This window comes from Pyxicephalus adspersus, chromosome 4 (genome assembly GCF_032062135.1).
Source record: "Pyxicephalus adspersus chromosome 4, UCB_Pads_2.0, whole genome shotgun sequence".
Taxonomy (NCBI): Eukaryota; Metazoa; Chordata; class Amphibia; order Anura; family Pyxicephalidae; genus Pyxicephalus; species Pyxicephalus adspersus.
In genome coordinates this window covers 83,000,046-83,021,305 of record NC_092861.1, presented here as the reverse complement: position 1 = coordinate 83,021,305, position 21,260 = coordinate 83,000,046, and the positions used below count along the sequence as shown (strand labels likewise).

The window sequence follows — 21,260 nt, the reverse complement described above, 5'->3', positions numbered from 1 at the left end:
GGTCTTCTCCTCCTCCTGTATCATTGTTCGTACTTGTATGTCATATGTAACCCTTATTAAATGTACTGCGCTGTTATATGTTGGCGCTTTATAACGAATAATAATTATAATAATAATATACCTTCCTTTAGTTCAGCTTTAATGTTGTCTGCTCAAACATTACTTTCCAAAGATTGCTGTGCATTTATGACTTTTTTAGTTGGTTGGTAACATATAATAATATATTCAATTGAAATACTTTACTGTTATATTTAAAACACAGTTAGGCAATTTATAATTTATAAATTAGATGTATGTGACATATTCATAGTTAGTTTTAAATACTGGGTAACCGTTTATTCTGCAAAGTGGTGTAGACGACGGTGACAGAGGTGGATAGCTTTAGTGGAGCTGGCTATATCAGAGTCATATAGCTGTAACCAAGGAGCTTAGTGTGAGGCTGTAGCCTGCTTCTATTTACAGTGTCACAGTGATTCCTTCTCTGAAAGGTCTCTTTCCCTCTACTATCAGTACTGCTATTCCTGAAGGCCTGCAAATACTACAGAAACAAGGACAGCGTGTGTGGAAATATGAAGAAGTCAAGTAAGAGTTTTTTTATATTTCTAACTTGTGGAGGTGGGAGCACATTTTAAATGGTGTTAAGCTTTTGCTACATAAAATATAGCAGGTGTCCTGGCTGGGGACATGCTGTGTAAGCTACTGTAAGCATATGTTTCATCAGCATGTTCAGTATGTAAATCTATTCAATGAATTATCCCATTGTGCTTTATACATCTACTACGACAGATGGAAGAAACTTAGTCGCAGTTTATTAAGTTCTTGCAGCTGGGCAAAAAAGTCAACAAAAAATGTCTAATATTTGTAATACTCTATGGGATATATTTTATGGTGTTGTACATATCAAAATGTTTCTTTTTATTGAAGTACAGAAAACAACATTCTTTCAATCCGTAGATCTTTTATTGAATGGAGCCCAGTTGAATTTTTCTAAGGTTTGTCATTGAAACAAATTGGATTTTGGTTGTCATTTAACAGAATGTGCTGTATTCAGTTCCTCGACTTTTAAGCTTGTTTGCTTTTATAAAATACTCAGCAAAAATAACTGTTTAAATCTCTGTAAATCTTGTTGCAAATACTGGTGACACCTGTGACTTCCACATGCACATCCTTCTTTAAGATATATTCTTAAGTGCTAGGCCTGATGTTCCCCAATTAAGTGAAAACTCACTCTAATCTTTCTTGTGAAGTCCAAATTAAAATCAAGGTCTCACTTTCATGCATTTGATGAGATACATGAAATTTAGGTCTAGAAGTACAGAGATTAGTAGAAAATACTTATCTAGGAGCAAAGCCCATTCGAAGGTAACCCAGGCGTTTTTTTATTAAGTGATAAATTCCAGACCAGAGAGGTCCAAAAAGGATAAACACATTCATACAAATTTATAATATATTTTGGGTTGCATGAAACAATTTTTTATGTTTTTTACAAGCTAATGTAACTGCTTAATTGGCCAGTTTTAGACTATAAAACTTCAGGACAGACAAGCCATTGTTTACACGTGTGTTGACAAAAATATGTTTGCCCAGCTTTTCTCAAATTCTAACAGTTTGTACAGTTCTGGCAAGCATATGTTCCAATAAAAAAAAGTTTTCATCAAAGCTGCGTCATTATCCCTAGCTAATCAGAGAATGAATATTAAAGTGGAAGTGATGTAGTAAAAGAACATTGCTTGATTTCTATAGTAATGAATATTGGTGATTTGCACTTGCTGCCTGGGTTGTTAGTTTGTTGTTGGCTATCGTCTTGCTCTGCATAAGTTGCATTTGCATTATCCTAACCCACTTGGAGCATTATTGGAGAGATCCTTCATAGATAGCATTCTCCATGGGACTGAAAGTCAAATCATTGTCTACACATAATCTCCAAAAGGTGTGAAAAATACTAAATGCACATTTGATTTGTTGTTTGGAGGGTCTCCTATTAGAAATCTTTTGGAATGTTTGTAAATTTCATGCAGCCACATGAATGCCCACCATGTATTTAAATTCACCTTGAAATACTGTTCAGTTCTCAAGGAACCCCTGCTAAAATAAATTCTTTGGGAAAATGCTCCCTGCATTCATGGTCAGTATGAACAATATATTTTTTGCAATATTGGACCAAATTCCATTTTATATAGACAAAATAAAAAAGATCATTGCATTGGCCTCATGCTTGTGGCCCTGTTAATTAGAACTGGAACAATGCAAACAGAAAAATGGTGACAGGCAGCTACAACTAAGGGAATTCCTCAAAACCTCTGGAGGAATCACCAGGTTCCATGAAACCCTAGTTAAGAATGGTTGCTCCACCATTGAATTTTGGGCCTCCATAGATAGGACCATTGTTGCCCAGTATGCCTTTATTTAAGGAATTTAAAATAAACCTTGCTCAGGTATAACCTTTAAACCCTAAGTAGGTTTATATACCCTGTCCAAGCCTCTAATTAACTTTAATATTTATAAAAAAAATGAATATTTGCCCTTCCCTGATCTAGAATTGATTGTTACTTGGGGCTGATTTTCTCTAACTCGATGGCTAATTTCTACCAAATGCCATCCCTTGTCCAGTAAAACTGCCCTTGCTAGTCATTCAGACACTTTCATTGGGCACTAAAATGACACCAGAAGGGCTGGTGTCAATAGACTTTGTCTATGGGTATAAAAAAAATCATGCTTAAACAGATCAAATAAAGGTAAAACTGCAAGTGGAATGCTCTGTCAATGAATTCTGAATTGCACCAGAAACATCTCAAGTTGATGTTAAACTTATGTCACCAACACAAGACCAAAGTCCATCATCACAGCAACTAATGGTACTATAAATCATGATGGCAGTTCTGTTTTTTTTATTAGGAAATCTATTTTAGTTAATATCAAGAACTTTTTCCTGAGCTTGTTTTAAAAATCTCTTTGGCCATCATGATTTTGTGCCCCACCTAACAATTATGGGGCCAAAATCAAGGTTACTTAGATTTACATCATCTAAGTAGTCTACTTAATCATTTTTATTTTTTTACCTGGCTGTGTATACTGTGTATGTATGAAATTAAAGATGAGATCCTGTGAATCTAAAAAAAATAATGAGGTGAAGCAAGGTAAACTATTAATATACAATATAGTAATATACCATCAGAGCCTCAGCCTTTTTTTGTATGTATGTCACCAAGATTACTATGGAGACCTTAACTCTGTGAATTCTGTTCGGGTCCCTGGAAAGCATCTGTAACATTCATGTCCCCAGTCAGCTCGCACTCTATTTTGGGAATGATACATATATTACAGCACAGTTTATATGCTAGTTCCAAATACTAGAAAAATCTAAAAGTAAAATAACACTTCCATGTGAAGAGCTAACAGTGACTAATGACGTGATTCTCACAAGTAGAACACATTCCCGGGGATGCAGAGACATCAGAATTGTGTATTGGGAATATGTATGTTGCTAGGCAGCAGTCAGGTGTGGGAGTACAGGCAATGGAATAAACTCACTATTCAGGACAGTAACAATTTTAACAGCTTGCTTCCATTATCCAGAGGAGAGTCTGCTACTAAATCATATTTATCATTTTTATTTTATTTAGGATAAATACATATTCTCAGGGAAAACCAAACCTGTCCACTATCTCCTCCAAAAGTGCACAATAAATGAGCTAGAGGGGCAATTTGTCCATCAGCAATGTTGATTAGGTTATGCACTTGTATAATATTCTGAAACTTCCACTGTTGATTGGACAGAAAAGGTTTCTGAAAAAAACACCTTATGTATATTTAAACTAGAGCATTTGTGAGTGAGCAACTGCAAACATTGTGAGCAGTGAAATATGGTTTTATTAAGACTAAGTTCAAACTGTCTAGCTCACTGTTCTCTAATAGGATGGTGTCCAGACTAAATGTGTATCTAAACCTAAAACTAGTACATTCTAACTAAGCTATTCCAACAACTGAACCCAAATCAGGAATAAGGTTAGTGCGCTCCAGTCCGTATGGTCAATTCATGCAGTCAACATTGACATCGGTCAATGGTCAACAGTTGGATAGGCTAAGCCAAAAAAAAATAGACCTTTTCAACCCCCTTTTTAAAAAAAAAAAATATATATATATATATATATATATATATATATATTCTGATTTTCCAAACTTTTTAGATTTTCTGACTAATCTCACTAATCATCAAATTTTTCGATTCCACTTACCTCTACTCAAAGCTTTTTTTTCTTAGTTTTAGATTGGGGATTTAGAATGACAAAACAATATAATAAGATTACATGGAGCAGATTGTCTCTTGGATTACAATAGATAGGACTATTACAGATGTACATGCAAATCACTGTGATTGTAGCTCTGCAAATTTTCATTCTGTAGTACAATGAAACACGTGCCAAATTCAGAGGATATTTGGAATCATCTATAGAAGATCTTTATTTGGGATGCAGGCCCAGAGTGTCCAGGAAGGAATAGGTCGTCCAGGCACTTGAGATAGAGGATGGCTCTGGATCACCTGGGCATTGATAATTAAAGGGTACATCTGTTTGAACAAGAGGGAGTTGGTTAGGTGGGTTAAAGAGGAAGTAAATTCAAAACTGCCCAAAACAAAAAAAAATACATTTGCCTTCAATCCCACAGTGCAGTCAATCAGTCCGAAGGTTTCTTCAATTGGGTCCCACATCGTCCCGGTAAACATCTCCAGGCCAGTGCCCCCGGCGCCACCGTCTTCTCCTCTTTTTCCGGGTTCTTGTAGTTTGGGAAAAAAACTTGCCGTTCTCACTGCACATGCATGGGATCGGCTCTTCTGTGCATGCCCGAGGTGCTTGGGCATGCGCAGAAAGAGCATTGAAGGGCCTCCTGGGATGCATGACATTCGTATCCCGGGAGGCTTTGCGCTCCTATTCATTCTCCATAGCCTAGGGGATCTAAAATTATACGGCGGTGCTGCACACTTTTAAAAAAAAAAAAACAATTTGAATATTGAGATTTAAAGGGGGAACCTTTGGAATGGTATTAGTTTCATTTTAAATAGAATAGAAATTTCCTGCCTGATTTCAGTTTTTTAATTGCACTCAACTGTCCTCTATTCGGCATGAGCACCACCATCTTCTTTCCTTCGGCCTTCTTGATTGGCTGGGCTAGGATGATGTAACTGCTGCTCATGTGAGTGGGGGTTTATTCAGTCCTGACAGCTGCACGGGAAATCAGGATGTGACTATATGCAGCTCAGCATTTCTTTAAAAACAGTGATCAGGCAGGCAAATATGTTTTATTGCGGTAGGGACATCGCCTGTTCCTTTCTGCAATAGAGAGCTGCCCGATCTCTGTTTTTGAAAGTGGAACTTTGTTCCACTTTAAGGTCAGTAGTGAAGCAAGGATGGGGATGATGGCTTGAAAGCTTGTGCATCCAGTAATAAAATTAACAATGGCATAAAGAATTATATAAGAAAAAAAAACAATTGCAGCTTGCATATTTCTACTTCATATTTGAACCATTTAAATTTACAATATTAGGTTAAAAACTCAAATGCAATACAGAAAGGAAAAGAGACCATCTCTTTCATATTGCCATACTAGCAAATTCAATAACAATACTTGATTAATTACGTCCATCAGAATGGTCCTAACAAAAGTAAAGTAATTACACTCCCTCCAGTGGCTGATAAACAAATCTCTTTATTTTTTTACAATAACAAAATAGGAAAAAGCAAGCTTAGAAAAATGTAAGAAAACCCCTACAAATCAAGTCCACTGAAAATAAACCATAATTTTACAATAAAAGTTCTAAAAGGTTGCCTTTATTCAGATTAGGGAGGACTGCTACATTGTGCCTGAGATTATAATCACTGATCAGGAAGTATTAATATCTCTTGTGATTTCTATGCTTGTTATTAGAGTCAAAGCAAGCATGAGTTGTTTTTTGTACAGGGTTGTGCAATGTATTTGTTTTTCTTGTGTACCGGTTGTTTTTGGATCTCTAATATAACAATGTGGAGTGTGAGAATATCTGAGCCGGGACTGTTTACAGCTTTGCTATTTCTATGCAATGTGGGGAAGGAGGTGGCAATGTACACCCATGACTAGCAAGGTCAGAGAACTCATGTGATGTTTAGGACTACTTAGTTCTTTTCCTGGAATCCTAGGCTTTTTATAGACCTACATGCACTTTCTACAATCTAGCATCATAATAAGTCTGTTTACTATTGTAAATGATATCAGTGATATGACACTTCTACCTTATTAAATGAGTTAAAAGTATACCAAGTAAAACAATATAAAATCTAGCTATAATGCAGTGTTTCTCAACCAGGGTTACTCCAGAAGTTGCTAAGGGTTCCTTGAGAAATTTGTACCCTTCAGTTTTGGTGACACCAATGATTATTTTGGCTACCTTTAGAGTTTCTCCTTACTGACCATCACACTAATGTACTGTGAGCTGTGGATATAGTAATTATAACAGTGATTCCCTGAAAAGTCATCAAAGGCTGCTATAGTGGCTTAGTATTACAGGTCCCTTTCTTGTCACTGCTGTTTCACTGTGATTTTTTTTCCCCCAAATGATTGCAAAATTTGATTCATTATTGAAACTGTGCAATAATTAGGAAACCAGCTACTCAATATATTTTGATGTAGGATACAAATTCCTGCTTCTTTTTGCAATGAAGGCAGATCATAGCTGGCAAGATGACCTAGCAGGATGTTGTACATAAAGTAGGTTCCTAATGAAATAGCATCCTGCCTCAGTACTCTTCTCAGGAGCCCTATGGGTGTTTTTGCAAATAAAAAAATGCATTACCAGTCGGATATAAATCTGGAGAAGTTACTGTTCCTAGGCAAGCTGTATCTGCATGTAGACTGCCTTGGGTAAGGACCACATACAATGCTGAGTCTCCAAAGAATGGAAATCCAATTAAAAAAAATGAATGGGCTAGGAAAAGTAGGAACATTGAGGAAAGAACAAGATGATTGATTTTTGATTTTTTTGATGCACACTGTTGTCACAGAATCCCACCAGTCTAGGGCATCTGTGACTCTTTCTGGCTTAACCTCCTTGCAGTCCCCTGCTGCCAGCACCATCTCTGCTTCTGGATCCAACACTCTGCACACTTCCTGGTCTAGGTCAAGTGATTCTCGGTCAGCTGCTCCCTTGCCTTAGAGGACTAGGGTGTTCCACAGACGCACTCCATCTGCTGGCAGGCACCTGAATAACACCTGAGGCTGTCGCATCCCCAGCACTCCCTCTGCTGGTGGGTTTGTAATCTGCGGCTCACATGACCTACACTTATCACCTGATATTCCATTTTTAAGAAAGTTTTTATTCTCACCTCTCTAGAACTCCCCACAATCCTTTCCCTACAACCATTACCCAAATACTTGGTGTTGGTTGGGGCTGAAGTGCAAATGAAGTCATCCGTGGCAAAGCTCAGGACTTAGCAGTTATTTTTTAGATGTATATATAAACAATCAGATCAAAGTAAACATTTTTAACAATATGTGTTATAAAAAGTATTGTTTTAATGTGAGGTTTGTAATTATAATTATACCATAAAGGAGCCATATTTGCTTGTTACACCCAAAAGCTCTCTCTATTGTTGTGCAGTGCTGCACATGGTTGTGTTGTACTGCAGCTTTTCACAATGCAAGTCATGAGTTAGCCAATTTATTGCAAACTATTCACTTTGTGTATGGTTTATACCAACAATTGTAAGCAGGGAGGTTGGATGATGCTGGATGATGGGCAAAAGCAGAGCTCCCTCTTGTGGTTAATTAGAGCTCAATAACTGATGTAGCCGGTTCAAGCCAAATAAAAAAAAAACATTGAAATGCAATATGATTATAGGGAAAGCTAATCTGCTCCCACTGATGCTAGCTATAGACAATAGTACACAATCAGATGTGTATGTATGATCTAGCAACTTGTTTTTTAGCCTTTTCCTCACAAACAGAATCACTCTCATCACACAAGCACAAGCAATGAAAGTAATGACCAGGCTGAAAGCAATCGGTTCTAACCACTGTAACACTCATTCCAGGTTGCCATATGCTGTTCCATATACTATTCTATCCTGGCACATTAATACTACAATTTAAAAGGCCGTTCCTTGCAAAGTTATAGTAGCTTCAGGCAGAAATCTGTACCTAGTAATCAGCAAAAGCATTTTATCAATCCGCCGTTCAGAAAGACCCTTGACTGGGTTAAACTAAGAGCTCCTTGATGTTTGTTCTTAGCCAGTAAATTGATGCCTCAAGCACTGTTCTTTACAAAGATTTTTGTACCTTCTGAGTACAAAAAGTGACCCATTTTACTCTTTTCATCTAGTTCCCCTTTTGTGAACTTCTTTAGTTTTTATCTTAGCAACCACTGAACACACAATTGTATGGCAGTGATACAAGATAGTTCTAATAAGTATGCAAGTTACAAATGCTCTTTGCACTGTGTTGATCTCCCAATGGAATAAAACAGCATCCCTTGTTTGCAGTTGAACATTTTGTATTTAAAGCTGTACCTCACAGTGGCGCATACCTCCACTCTTTGGGAGGCCCACAAGGCGATTGGTAGAGGCCAGTGTGTGGCTTTGAGCTCTCGTTTAAAACGGAACAATTTGCAACATGCCCTGAGCGGGAGTTACGCTCTGCAGAGGAGAAATTTAGTATTAAACTGTTGTTGGGTCTCCTGCAGGAGGTGACCTCCCTCCACTCAAAATTGGGGGCCTTGGAGTTGAGGAAGGTCAGTTGGATTATGCAACATACTCGACAACATTTATTATCATAAAGGTAACAAGGCAGACACGTTATTAGCATGTAAATTGAGAGATGTGCAAGTTAATTCCTCTCCCATGGCCATCAAGGAGGAAAAAGGGATAATAAGATATGATCCGTCCCATATAGCCTCCCGCTTTGAAAAATACTATACCCAATTGTATCAAGCTGTTCACCAAGCGCAAAATTCCCTGGGAGCACCCTGTAGGAGAAAAAAGACTCTAATCTAGCAGAATTAGATCTCCCTCAGCTGACGGAGGAGCACCTAGAGCAACTTAACTGCCCCATTACCGGGGAGGAAATCTCTAAGGTCATTTTTCATCTCCCGTTTAATAAAGGTCCTGGTCCAGATGGCCTATTGTACATATATTACAAAACATTTTTGCCAGACTTACTCCCACACTTGGAAGATTTAATGATTTTCTGCAGGGTAAACCCATACCACTTTCTATGTCCAGCTCCCATATCATGGTCATACCCAAACCTGGTAAGGACCCGATAGATTGTACCAATTATAGGCCTAAAGCATTACTTAACTCTCTCATATCTGGTGCATTGGGACCAACTGGGTTTCGTCCCATTTTGCCATGCAAGTGATAATACGCGCAGGGTTGTTAAGTTGCCTCATGCCTCTTCTATGCAATTTTCAGTACGCAACAGGGATGTCCCTGTCCCCCTTTTCTTTGCTTTGTGTATTGAGCCTTTAGCTGCAAAAATCTGGTCTAATCCAGATATCCAAGGTGTCCAGGTGAAGTAATCCTCCTACAGGATTTCGCTATATGCGGATGACGTGCTTCTTACACCAACACAACCCACTATTAGTCTCTTGAATCTGTGGTCTGAACTCTACTCATTTGGCAAAATTTTGGATTACAAGTAGAATTCCTCAAAAACAGAGGTCTTACCCTTACATATGCCGGCCTTGCAACTTTCAGCGTTGCGGGACAAGTACCTTTTTATGTGGTGGGGGCATTCTATTGGTTACCCAGATTACGGCCACATATAACCAGTTGTATTCATGTAATTTTCCTCCACTGTTTCAGGAGCTTTACAATTACTTAAATAAGTGGAAAGTACATCGATTATCACTTCTGGGACGTGTAGCGTCCGTAAAAATAATGCTCCTGCCTGAGCTTTTATATTTCTTTGAGACTCTTCCAGTGCGGGTCCCTGTCCAGGCCCTGAAAATGCTACAGGCTGGTTTTCTTAAAATTATTTGGGCACATAAGCGAGTTTGGAGGTCTGAGGGCCCCAGATCTGATTAAAAATTATGTGGTGGCTCATTTAGGCTATTTGTCTTCTTGGACCACGTTAACCTCCCCCACTATTTGTAGGGATTTGGAGGAATCTTGGATTGCCCCAATCCACTCTAATGTGATGCTTTGTAGTTCCTCCCTTGTTTTGGCAGATAAGGATATGCTCCCACCAATGCTGTTTACAAGGAATCTATGGCAGACTTATAGGAATAAATATGGTCTATCCTCTCCAGCTTCAGTATTGATGTCCATTATCCACAACCCACTATTGCCCGATACTCTTACCAGGGGGATGTGACAGCCCAGGCGGTATAGGGGGCTTTTTCATTTTAGGAATATCCTGCTAAATTTGACCTCCCACAAACTTCATTTTGTGGGTATCTGTAGATTAGACACTATGTCCTCCTCCCTCACCCAGACACCTAGATTTACAGAAGTTACCTCCTTTGAAAGGATATGCATAGACGGTCCCTGTACTAAAGGTCTTATTTCTTCAATTTACTACCTCCTTCACACATTAATACGAAGGACCACTAGCAAATTTGCATAAATGAGTACCAGGGAATCTAATTTAGGCCGTACTTTGGATAGTGATGAGTGGTCAGATATCTGGGATGCGGCACATAAAAGCTCAATCTGCACCTTGTACAAAGAAAATTTATACAAAATAATATTTAGTTGGTACCATACGTCAGATGTATTGCACGGATTGTTTCCCACTGTGGACCCTATTTGCTGGCGATGCGGGACACAGAAAGGAACCCTGGAACATGTATTTTGGTATTGTCCAATTATTCAGAGTTATTGGGACTGTTTTCAAAAGCTGGTTCAGCATGTGACCCAACAACAGCTTTTACTAGATCCGCTTAACCACCTACTGGGGCTGCCCTTTGTGGGTCTCCCCAAACTTATTAGTAAACTTACTACCCATATACTACCGCAGCTCACACCCTGAACTCTGCCAGGTGGAAATCCACCCTGCCTCCCTCCGTGGAGGATTTATATACTTGTATCCAAGATGTTCGCTTAATGGAATACCTTACAGCTCTTCTCCAAAATAAGGTAGATAAATTTGAACTGATTTGGGATCCATAGGACACTTATTATTCTCAATTACAGGTTTAGGGAGCAGTTGTGAATACTTGACCCTGGAATAATGTACTACTATTGCTCCTTCGCCCCTTCTTTCCCCCTTTTTTTTATTGTTCCCTATTGTATTGTGATTTGTTTATTTTTTATTTTTATTTTTCACTTTTTGTGTGTTTTGTAATTGTTGTACTTCTGTCTGTCTCTAGCAATACTGGATAGGATTTTGTTACTTATCCTGGACTCAACATTATTTAAACGTAGCACTTGCTACTTTAGACATGGACATATACTCTGCTTGAACTGCTTTTGTTAATCTACGTTTTTTCACATTTTGTATTATGCATATTGATCTTGTACCTGTATTGCTGTGTTCTATATATAAATATAATATATATATATATATATATATATATATATATATATATATATATATATATATATAGTCTAGACTTCCCTGTCATGTTTTAAAGTTAAAGCATACATGAATTAGTTTAGTTTTATTTTTTCAAGCTTGCTATCATCTCTTTAAATCTGATGATAAAACAATGTTACATATGCTAACTTCTTTACATTTATCTTAATATATATATATATATATATATATATATATATATATATAAATCTTTAAATAACAGTTATAAGCCATGGATTAGGGCATTATCTTCCAAGAACTTTGTTCCACATTTTGCATTCCATTCTGCATAGAACAGATTGTTAAGGTAAAAACAAGCCAAGTTCATTACAACATTTAAATATTTTGGCAATTATATGGACAAAAATGTTGATATATTTAGCCAAACACAGAGACTGTAGTCAGACCCATTACGTAACTCACATTCTTAAAAATAATTCTACCATATAAGAAAAGAGGTTTATCAGGACAAGATTTAATTTCCAAGATACTGGGGTGTTGTTATGAGAAAATACAGAGATGTGTAATTTCTATATAATCCTATTTATACGGTTTAAAAATATTTACATGTCATGGAAAGACCTGCTCCATCTTGGAGCATCCCCTGCAATTTTATGTCTATTTTATTATATATATATATAGTATTTTTTGTCCGGTCATATGGCATTGCATGTTCCTGTAGCAGAAGGGGTGGTCATTCTTCTGCGAGCCCAAGACATCCTAAGAATAAACCACCCTCACTCTGGAAAAAACATTATGTCTGGAATATTAGCACATTTTTGATGTTAGGCTTAAACTTGTAAGGCAGGATATAATTATAATTACCCTTTTTGGAATCCACTTGCTGCTTACTAGTCATTTGGCTGCAATAACTGTAAATTTTCAGGCTTAGAACAAATATTTGATCAATATGCAGTTTACTGTAAGCACAGAAAATACCTGTTGCCAGGAATATAGTGTCCTTGATACATGTAATTAGCTGAAAATACAGGAAATACAAGCTTATCTTTCTTATGTTAACTACTAATCACAGCAAAGTTTTATGTATTAGAGGTTAACAGAGGCAGAATTCTATAATATCCAGCCTTGGTGACACCCATGACTTCATAGATACATTGGAGTAATGGACATAGCAGGCAAGAAGTGTGGTTTTTGAAGGTTCACTAGTAGAAAATAAAGAATAAAAACCTTCTATATTACATTTTTGTTTTGAGGTTTATACACTTTAAGGACCTTGTGTTTGTACAATGCATGCTTCTAGAAAAATTAGCCAATAGGTTTTGGAAACCTTCAACATATGACCACTGGTTACAATGACTGTGGCAAAGCAGATATTAGGAATGCCTTTGGAATGCCTTTGGGTGGTAATAAATCTTTTTCATGCTAAACCAGAACTAATTTGAAAAGTAATTGACAAGACCAAAGCATGCCTCACCTGTGTTCTACAGAGAATCTGAAGCTCTGTGGATGGATAAACACATCTTGTGAAGCCACAGAAAGGTTTATAAAAATGCTGAGACCCACATCACATCATGAATGGACAAGACAAAAATAAATGTTGCAAGAAAAAAACAGATGCTGGGAACTGAATTTAAGATGTAGACATCAGTACAAGTTCCTCCCATTTCTGTTTTTTGTTGTGTTTTTCATGCAAGCATAAATATTTCACTTTTTTACGCTACTTTTCCCTGATTTTCACTTTCAAATCAATTACTGTAAGGTGCATGAAGTTATGGACCGCAGAAAGTACCTCTAGAGAAATTTGAGTAATCAAGGAAGCCCTTTTTTAATTACTATATTCACAGCTTACAAGATAATATCGTGGTGGTCATTGGGAAAATGTCTCCAGCCGTGTCCAGCAGAAAGAATGTCCCGTTACAGCCAAAAAGATTAAAGATATCAAGTCAACTCACTTGAGAGGCACAAATTGATCATTGCTCAAGGAATCCCTCTGGACTAACCCTCATTGGTCAAGGCAACCTCTGGATTAACCCTAGTTGAGAAACACTGGTATAAAGTATCCAGGATAGCTATCAAAATTTGGTTCTGCAAAGATAAATGGCACTTTATCAATAAAGTGTATCAATAATAATAATAATATGAATAAATTCATCAAAAGGAATGCACAATCCTAACTTCTGGCTTGTCTGACTTTCGCCCTGGTTTCTGACCTCTAGCCTTTTTTGTCTAATTGCTGTATTATGTCATGCCAATCTGCCATCCACAGTATTTATTTCAGCACAAGTGATTTCAACTCTTGAGTGATGATCAGCAAAGCTTCAATGATCATGACTTCAATTAACTTTTCTCTGGCATAGCACAAAGAAAATGAGCAATATAGAAAAGTTTAGAAAGACAGATACTGATCTCTGGTTGGTGATCTGCATTGGCATACATAGCTTAGAGAACTACCTGGAGTTTACAAAATAAAGGTTTGGGACAACAAGATAAGTGCACTTTGTTTTGATATTGAATATTTATCCTAAAGTTGTGTGCAATATTATAGTAGTGTTAGCATTGATGTTTTGTGTCATCTTTAACTAAATTGCTTTTGATATTTAGTACATTTCCAGATGGAAAGGATGAGTTCAGAGCGTTTTATTCTGCTCTTCAGAATGCTGATAGAAGTTACTTTGTGGATGTAAATGTCAGAGAGGGGGCTGTCTGCTACAAATAAACAGGCCTACAAATATGCTGCCAAAACATTTCGTCAGAGGCTTGGGTGAAGGAAGGAAACAGCTGTCAGAAGATAGCCGTTACCGAGCATTCAGTGTATGCTATACAAGGCTCAGTTTACCTAAGATTGGATCTGTCACATTTTATGGCTTGGATTACACAACTTGGCCCTTTCCAAACCAAAAAGAGCAAGACTATCAAATGAGGTCATCCCCGAGTTCTGTGTTCCTGGCACTGAAAGGAGACAAATAATTGATTTAGGCGGGATCATAAGAAGTGTTGTGCTGCTAAAAAATAATAACATATCCCAATTAATGTGGTTCAGATTAAGAAAATAATAGTCTCAATTTACTTGCTCTAATGTTAAAAGTGGGATTACACTCTGCTGTACAAAAATTGCTGACAGACAGACTTTTTTTTTTAAGGCAGGGCCAACATATTACATTATTATAGGGGTTACAAATGACAGACAAATACAATAATTTGAATATAATGAAATAGATGGAGCAGAGGTCCCTATCTCTTGCTTTCTGCCTGCCCGCTTTTTTGTTCTTCTACATATGCACAGCTCATTGTACAACCTCTGCACAATTCTGTACTGGAAATAAGCGGCTCCTGTGCAGATGCATAGGAGTTATGTTTTACTGACCAATGAAGATGACAGCAGCAGTCACAGAGCAATCAGGGACTTCACAGTGTTGGGGCAAGGCACTGGACTTGATAAGTTAACTATATTATGCATGCTGTGTATACTTTAACACTAATTATCAAAACCTTGCCTCTGGCAGCAAAGATTCCACTTATATATTTGTTTTCCAGGAATTTAGTGCTACCATAACCTTCCTAATAATCAAGCTGGCCATACATAGCTTCCATTCAGCAGTCCAATAATTTTATCGAATAAACCATAAATAAGTATTGAATCTGAATGATTAAAAGTGTTCAAGATCAAGTGAAAAAAGTAGAAGTGAAAAAATTTAAATTGACTTTAAATATATGCCAAGTTTTTTAAGACAATTTTTGAACATGAATTAAAACACTTATCACCTTGCTACAATTGCAGTATGTGGTCATATAAAATATTGATTGCCAAACATCTCAATCAGTTTTTGCTTGAGTGAATTTTGAAGCATACATATATTCATTTTCATTTTGCATTCATTGTAGTGTGTGATAATACAAACAGTTGACATTTATATTGAACCAGTTAAATAAACTGAGCATTGATCCAACTAAAGTTAATGTGTATATGGTTGCTTATATCACAAGATCACCAGATATACGAAATCTGATCAGCCTTTTAATAATTTGGTGTTATAAAAGTAGTGATCAGATATAATTTTTTTTAAAAAGTAAAGAACAAATAGAAAGCAATCTATTATTAGCTTGCAACTTCTTTACAAATAGACCACGATGATTCCAAAGGTAGTTATAAATAGGACTGGCACTCCAGCTCTTTAGGCCAATGCAGCCTATACACACATACACACCATTTACCACAATGCATAGTAACAAACTACCATGTGTTAGATGTATATCTGTTTATTTTGTCTGTTTTCGTGCATTAGCAGCCCTTTCAACATGAATGGTTAACCATACCGCAATACATATTGATGCATGGCACAACTCACATAAATTAAACAACAAAGTGCAATTGAGCCATTACTGAATGTAAAGATTGTAGTTTTACTGATTTACTATGACTTTTGAAACTAATATAGACTTTTTTCAAATGTTATACCAAGCAGATTGTAACATTATGCCAATTAAGTACAAAAGCCTTTAAGAAAAGATGACATTACCAGTATTACCACAGTTAGACGGACCAGCAGACTCTGAGCTCAGTGTTCATTATTGCTGCAACTGTAGTTTGTTATAAAAAACCTGAATGAAAAGTCTTGTCACTTATCTATAGCTGCTGCTAATTGTCCTTCAGGTATCTTTTGACAGCTGTAACATCAGCATTACTTAACAATAATATGCTGACTACAAAGCAAGAGATATATTACAGTATCTGCACTTTGTGTAAGAAGGTGACCCAGAGGTATGGAAATGCTGCAGCATTTTTATATCTCATGCATAGAAACAGTTTTAATAAGTATTATAATTTATCTTTTTCAGAAACTATGCATTATGTGATGGTCAATTTTATAATTTATTGTATACCTTGTTACTTTGGAGCTTTCTCTCTTGACCCTAAAAGTTTTCCTTTAAACTTTGTCTAGATGTACAAAGTACACAAAAGACATTACAAATCTGAAAATATGTCACAGGTACTAAGAGTAAAACTACATACACCTGTGCAATAATTGTTGTTGGAAAGGATCTTTCTTGATCCTTTCCAAAGAAAACGATTGTACAATGCATGATCAAGAGCTGTACATACAGCACCATTCTGCTCCACAGAGAGGGGAGGTGGAGATCGACGAAGCGGCACCCTGCTGCGCTCTCTCCCCTTTGCTTTCATTACAATCGTTCCTCGTCCATGGTCCATGGATCGGAAGGAAGACGAGCACTATACACATGCAAGATTCTTGTTCGATATCAGCCTTGAGCTGATTATTGGATAAGAATCTGACGTGTGTAGGTAGTCTAACAAACATATTGAGAAACGGAGCACATGAGTACAGCAAGCATTGAGATAATGTGGACAAATACAAAGCACTGGGCTTGATCATATCCCAAAAAACAATACTAAGGGCTTCATTTATAAAACAGAGGATCTGACAGTCGCTTATACAATGAGCCTGATTTATTAAAGCTCTCCAAGACTGGGGAGGATACACTTTCATTAGTAAAGCTGGGTGATCTAGCAAACCTGGAATGGATGTGGTCCTGGATTAAAAACATTTGCTAAAAAATAGTAAATTACTTTTAAAAAATCATTTCCAGGTGTGCTGGATCCCCCGGCTTCACTGATAAAAGTGTATCCTCTCCAACCTTGGAGAGCTTAAATAAATCAGGGCCAATGGTGGGAATCAGTTACTGCCATTTCAACAAAGGGCCTGGGACATTCCCACGAGGAAATGTTTGAAGGGATGTCAGATTCGCTGTTTTAAAAATAGAGCTCTAAGACATAGAACACATCTAATATATATAAAAGAACATAAGAAATCTGACTCACATCCTTCAAATAAAGGAGAACACAAAGTTAAATAGGATATAATAATAAGAAGAGGGAGAAAAGAAAACGTAGGGGGAAGAAAAAAAAAGGAAGAAAAGAAAGGGTAGGAGAGGTGTCCAGCCAGGTGGTGCTCACAAAAACCCCCAGACCTGAGACTCAATATGGGGAATAAGGATTCTAGCAGCTCGGAGTAAAAAGATATGGGGTCATTATGTTAAGGGGTGCATTTCGTGTGCTTACATTTTTGGTTATTACTGGGCTGTACCATCCTCTTCCAGACTTGACCATTTTATACTGGTGCCTTGGCTTTATATTGTACTGTAGTTATAGTCTAAAGTCATCTAAAAGTCACAAAAAGAGCCAGCACTTCAAGATCCAGTATTACAACAAAGCATTTACTGGAGTTCCATAGCTTTATTACCAACATGATGTTTCTTAGACTCTGAGGATTAATATATCTAGATCCCTAGTGAACACTTGTCTGTGGCATTGGACCTTGAATTGCTGTGTGTTTTTGTGATTTTTGGTAGTTTCATGGTGCCACAATTTGCTGTTCACCTGACTAACGCTCTAACAGGGTATCATAGTACAGGGTTGGACTACACTGATTTCATGTGGTCATTTTTCTGGTCACTACACTTTTTACTCCAACCAGCATGTTGTCAGCATACAAGCAGTGTAGAAGGTCTGATTGCCTCCTAGTGCTACCCTAATCTCCCAAACCAAACTCATCTGTACAAAATATTACTGGAGGCTAATAACAAATCAAACTCCGTTACCTGCACTGCTTTACATAGACAAAGGGTTGTAATTAAAACTAAATCACACTGCAATTTGCTTAACAAGTGCATTGGTATATTTGTTCTATGCCAAGCCACATTCACAGATCAGGTCAATGGCTTTTATTAAGTCATGGAAACTTGGGCAAAAAATGGTGCCATACAACTGTTCTTGAGTTAAATGAGAATATTGCTGTTGGACAAATGTAGCAGAATCTAATCTCTGCACTGTGGATATTACAGATGGATTAATTTGAATGTGGTTGGGCATTCTTTGAAGAGCAATAAATTCAATGTTCAAGTCAAACCCCATTGAAGTTTATGAGGGATGAATCTTCTATTTAAAGGATTAAATGTTTTTTTCTGAGGGTTGAATACTCTGAGAATATTCTACTTTAAAGAACATTCACCAAACTTTAAAGAACTTTTACCTAACTCCAAGGAACATTCACCCAAACAATACCTTTTTTGGTTCATTTTATTTGACATTTAAGTATGTTATGATTGTTTATGAAAGAAAAATATAAGTATAATGATGTTATTTATGCGTTTTATATAAATATAGCACAGCCTATTGGTTTTATATTAACTTTTAAATGATTTCCTAAACTAATAATGTATTTGTAACCTCTGAATAAATATATATATTTTTTTTAAATGGAGTTTAGGATTAAAACGTGACACCTCCAGCCTCCAGCTTTTGGCATCTTTTACTAGATTAATTGGCCAATGGATGGGGGGTTTATTCATCTACCATCTACACATGCAAAAAATATACACTGAGCTGCACTTCCATAGCTCAGTGTAAACCATCCTAAGTAATATGGGAAACCCTTGAAATAACGTTCAGGTCTTCAGAGAAATGCTTCAAAAATTACTATGTCCATAGCTTACAGTACATTAGTGTGGTGGTCAGGAAAACGAATACCTCTTACATTGCTGGCAAGTGGGTAGAATGTCACCATTGGAGATCATTGTTCTTACTTAAACTACCCTGAGAGGCACAACTTGCTCATTGCTCAATAAACCTCTTGTAACCTCCGGAGGAACTCTGGTTGTGAAACACTGGTGAACATTAAGAAGAAGTTTGTGAACAGGAAAGTAAACTTTTATTGCAGAAGAGGCAATGTATAAAACATTGTATAAATGTAAAAAAGACCTTCTTGTTTTTACCTTGGCAAATGTCCATGTGCTAGGGACAGAAAAGTAAAGCCCACTGCTGGGGGATCTATGACTATAGTCATACAACTCTCCAAATCATTTGATGTGTTAATCCTCAGAAATCCACAAATGCTATGAAAATACAAGAATTTTTCTCATATTTTAATATGAAAGGGTTTTAATTTCCCTGTGGAAATAAACAATCTGTGAAGCTGTAACCTTGGCCTTCATATGAGGATAAAAATATAAAAACATATCAACAATTTTTTTTCTTCTAGTTTTCACTCACTCACAGTGCCTGAAAACTAGTTGTTATACAACAATCATATGAATTATATATATTCATATTGTATGATACCAAGGCTTACAGGTTCTAAAAATACAATTATATTTTTAATGTACAGCGCTGCAAAATTTGTTGGCGCTATATAAATCCTGTTTATTATTATTTATTATTACATATACAGGTATAATTACAATGTATACAGGTTAAATTGATACTGAAAGGAACCTCTCCAGCCATCCCCATTATATATGTTGTTGTAACAGGCACATTCAATACTGACAAAGACACACATCACAGGTTAACAACATTTTGCAATTCTTTCTCTTTTCAGAAACTCTGTTACTAACGTTACTCCTCCAGTGGTCATTTTCAGTGGAAATCTTCTTTACACAAGAATTATGTCAGACATGTCAGACAGCAGATGGGGCAAATGTGCAAAACTGCACTCAAGCGCCTCTGTGCACCAACTTATATTACCCGGCCCAATGTTGGGGAGAATGGATGAGAAGTGATAGGATTACCCTAAAGTAAATGTCTAGGCAAAATAAAAAGAATTACAAAAAATATCTGTTGATCTCGGCAGAAAATTGTTTAGCAACTTTCCTCATTTTCTCAGCATACAGTAGGTGAAGTGTAGTCAATGAAAAGTACTTCTGGGGGGGGCGGGGGGTGATTAGACCACTTGAGATAACACAGAAATTGTGCACAAGACAGCTCCAACAGGATTATTAACTTATTTTTTTTAAACAATAAAACACTTTCAAAGATATATTCAACATTAGGTAATATTATTAAAAAAAAAACAATACATGACATGTGACAGTCCCGTTATTTAAATATGTTATGTGTTCTTAATTTGAAAAATGTTCATTGATGCAATCAATCTATGTGGAGGCTATTGGCAGTTTTCACTAATCCTTTCTTAACAGTAGGGGGCAGCAAAGCAGCTAGAATGTCAGCTTCTTGCCTAAGAAAACTACGGTACATATTCCATGATTCCTTGCATTGTGTTTCATGGGTGGAGGGGTTTACACTTGTAGCCTCAGCTCTCTATGGCACAATGGGTTGGCAACAAATGAAGACATTCCAAATGGAGCATGAGTTGTAGCCACACGCATTAAAAAATATAATATATTTATGGGGGCTAACTGAGCACATTTTTGGAGCAAACAGAAATGAATTCATCATTAAGACATGAAACAAACGTGTCTTTTTTACTTCAGAGATACTTTGCAGAGAACTGTTTTTCAAATAGTTTCTAAATTGAATTTCCTGAAAAATAACCATTTCAGAGATAGATAGAGTAGATATTATTTAAAAAATGTAACTAAACACACGTTTATACATTTGTACATATTAAAATGGTTTACTTTTAAAAATAAAAATGTCAGTACCAGTACCATCATATTTTATTACCAGGTGGACATTTTTTTGCCACAATTGGCTTCATCACAATTAGGAAAACAATTTTATTTGCCAAATTGCTGTCACATGACCCTGAAAGTCAGACATGAAAACACCAATTGTATACTTTTAAAAAACTCATTCACATAGAAAGAAAAACCACCTACTGACGTCATGCGACAGACCTAGGTGAGCCATGAGGCATAGTTACCCCCGTCCTCCTGGCTGCCCCATAATACAGGTATTCTACCCCTAGGTGAGCCATGAGGCATAGTTACCCCCGTCC

At 36.8% G+C, this 21,260-nt stretch overlaps 1 protein-coding gene across 1 annotated transcript in view; it reads left to right on the top strand.

Annotated features, from left to right (window-relative positions):
- Positions 1-453: 453 nt before the first annotated feature.
- The window catches only part of CEP85L (centrosomal protein 85 like), a 99,940-nt gene continuing 79,133 nt past the window's right edge, over positions 454-21,260 (top strand). The window contains exon 1 of the mRNA XM_072408813.1: positions 454-582. Within this exon, the coding sequence (XP_072264914.1) occupies positions 570-582 (13 nt within the window). The 5' untranslated portion in view covers positions 454-569. The remainder of the gene's footprint in view (positions 583-21,260) is intronic.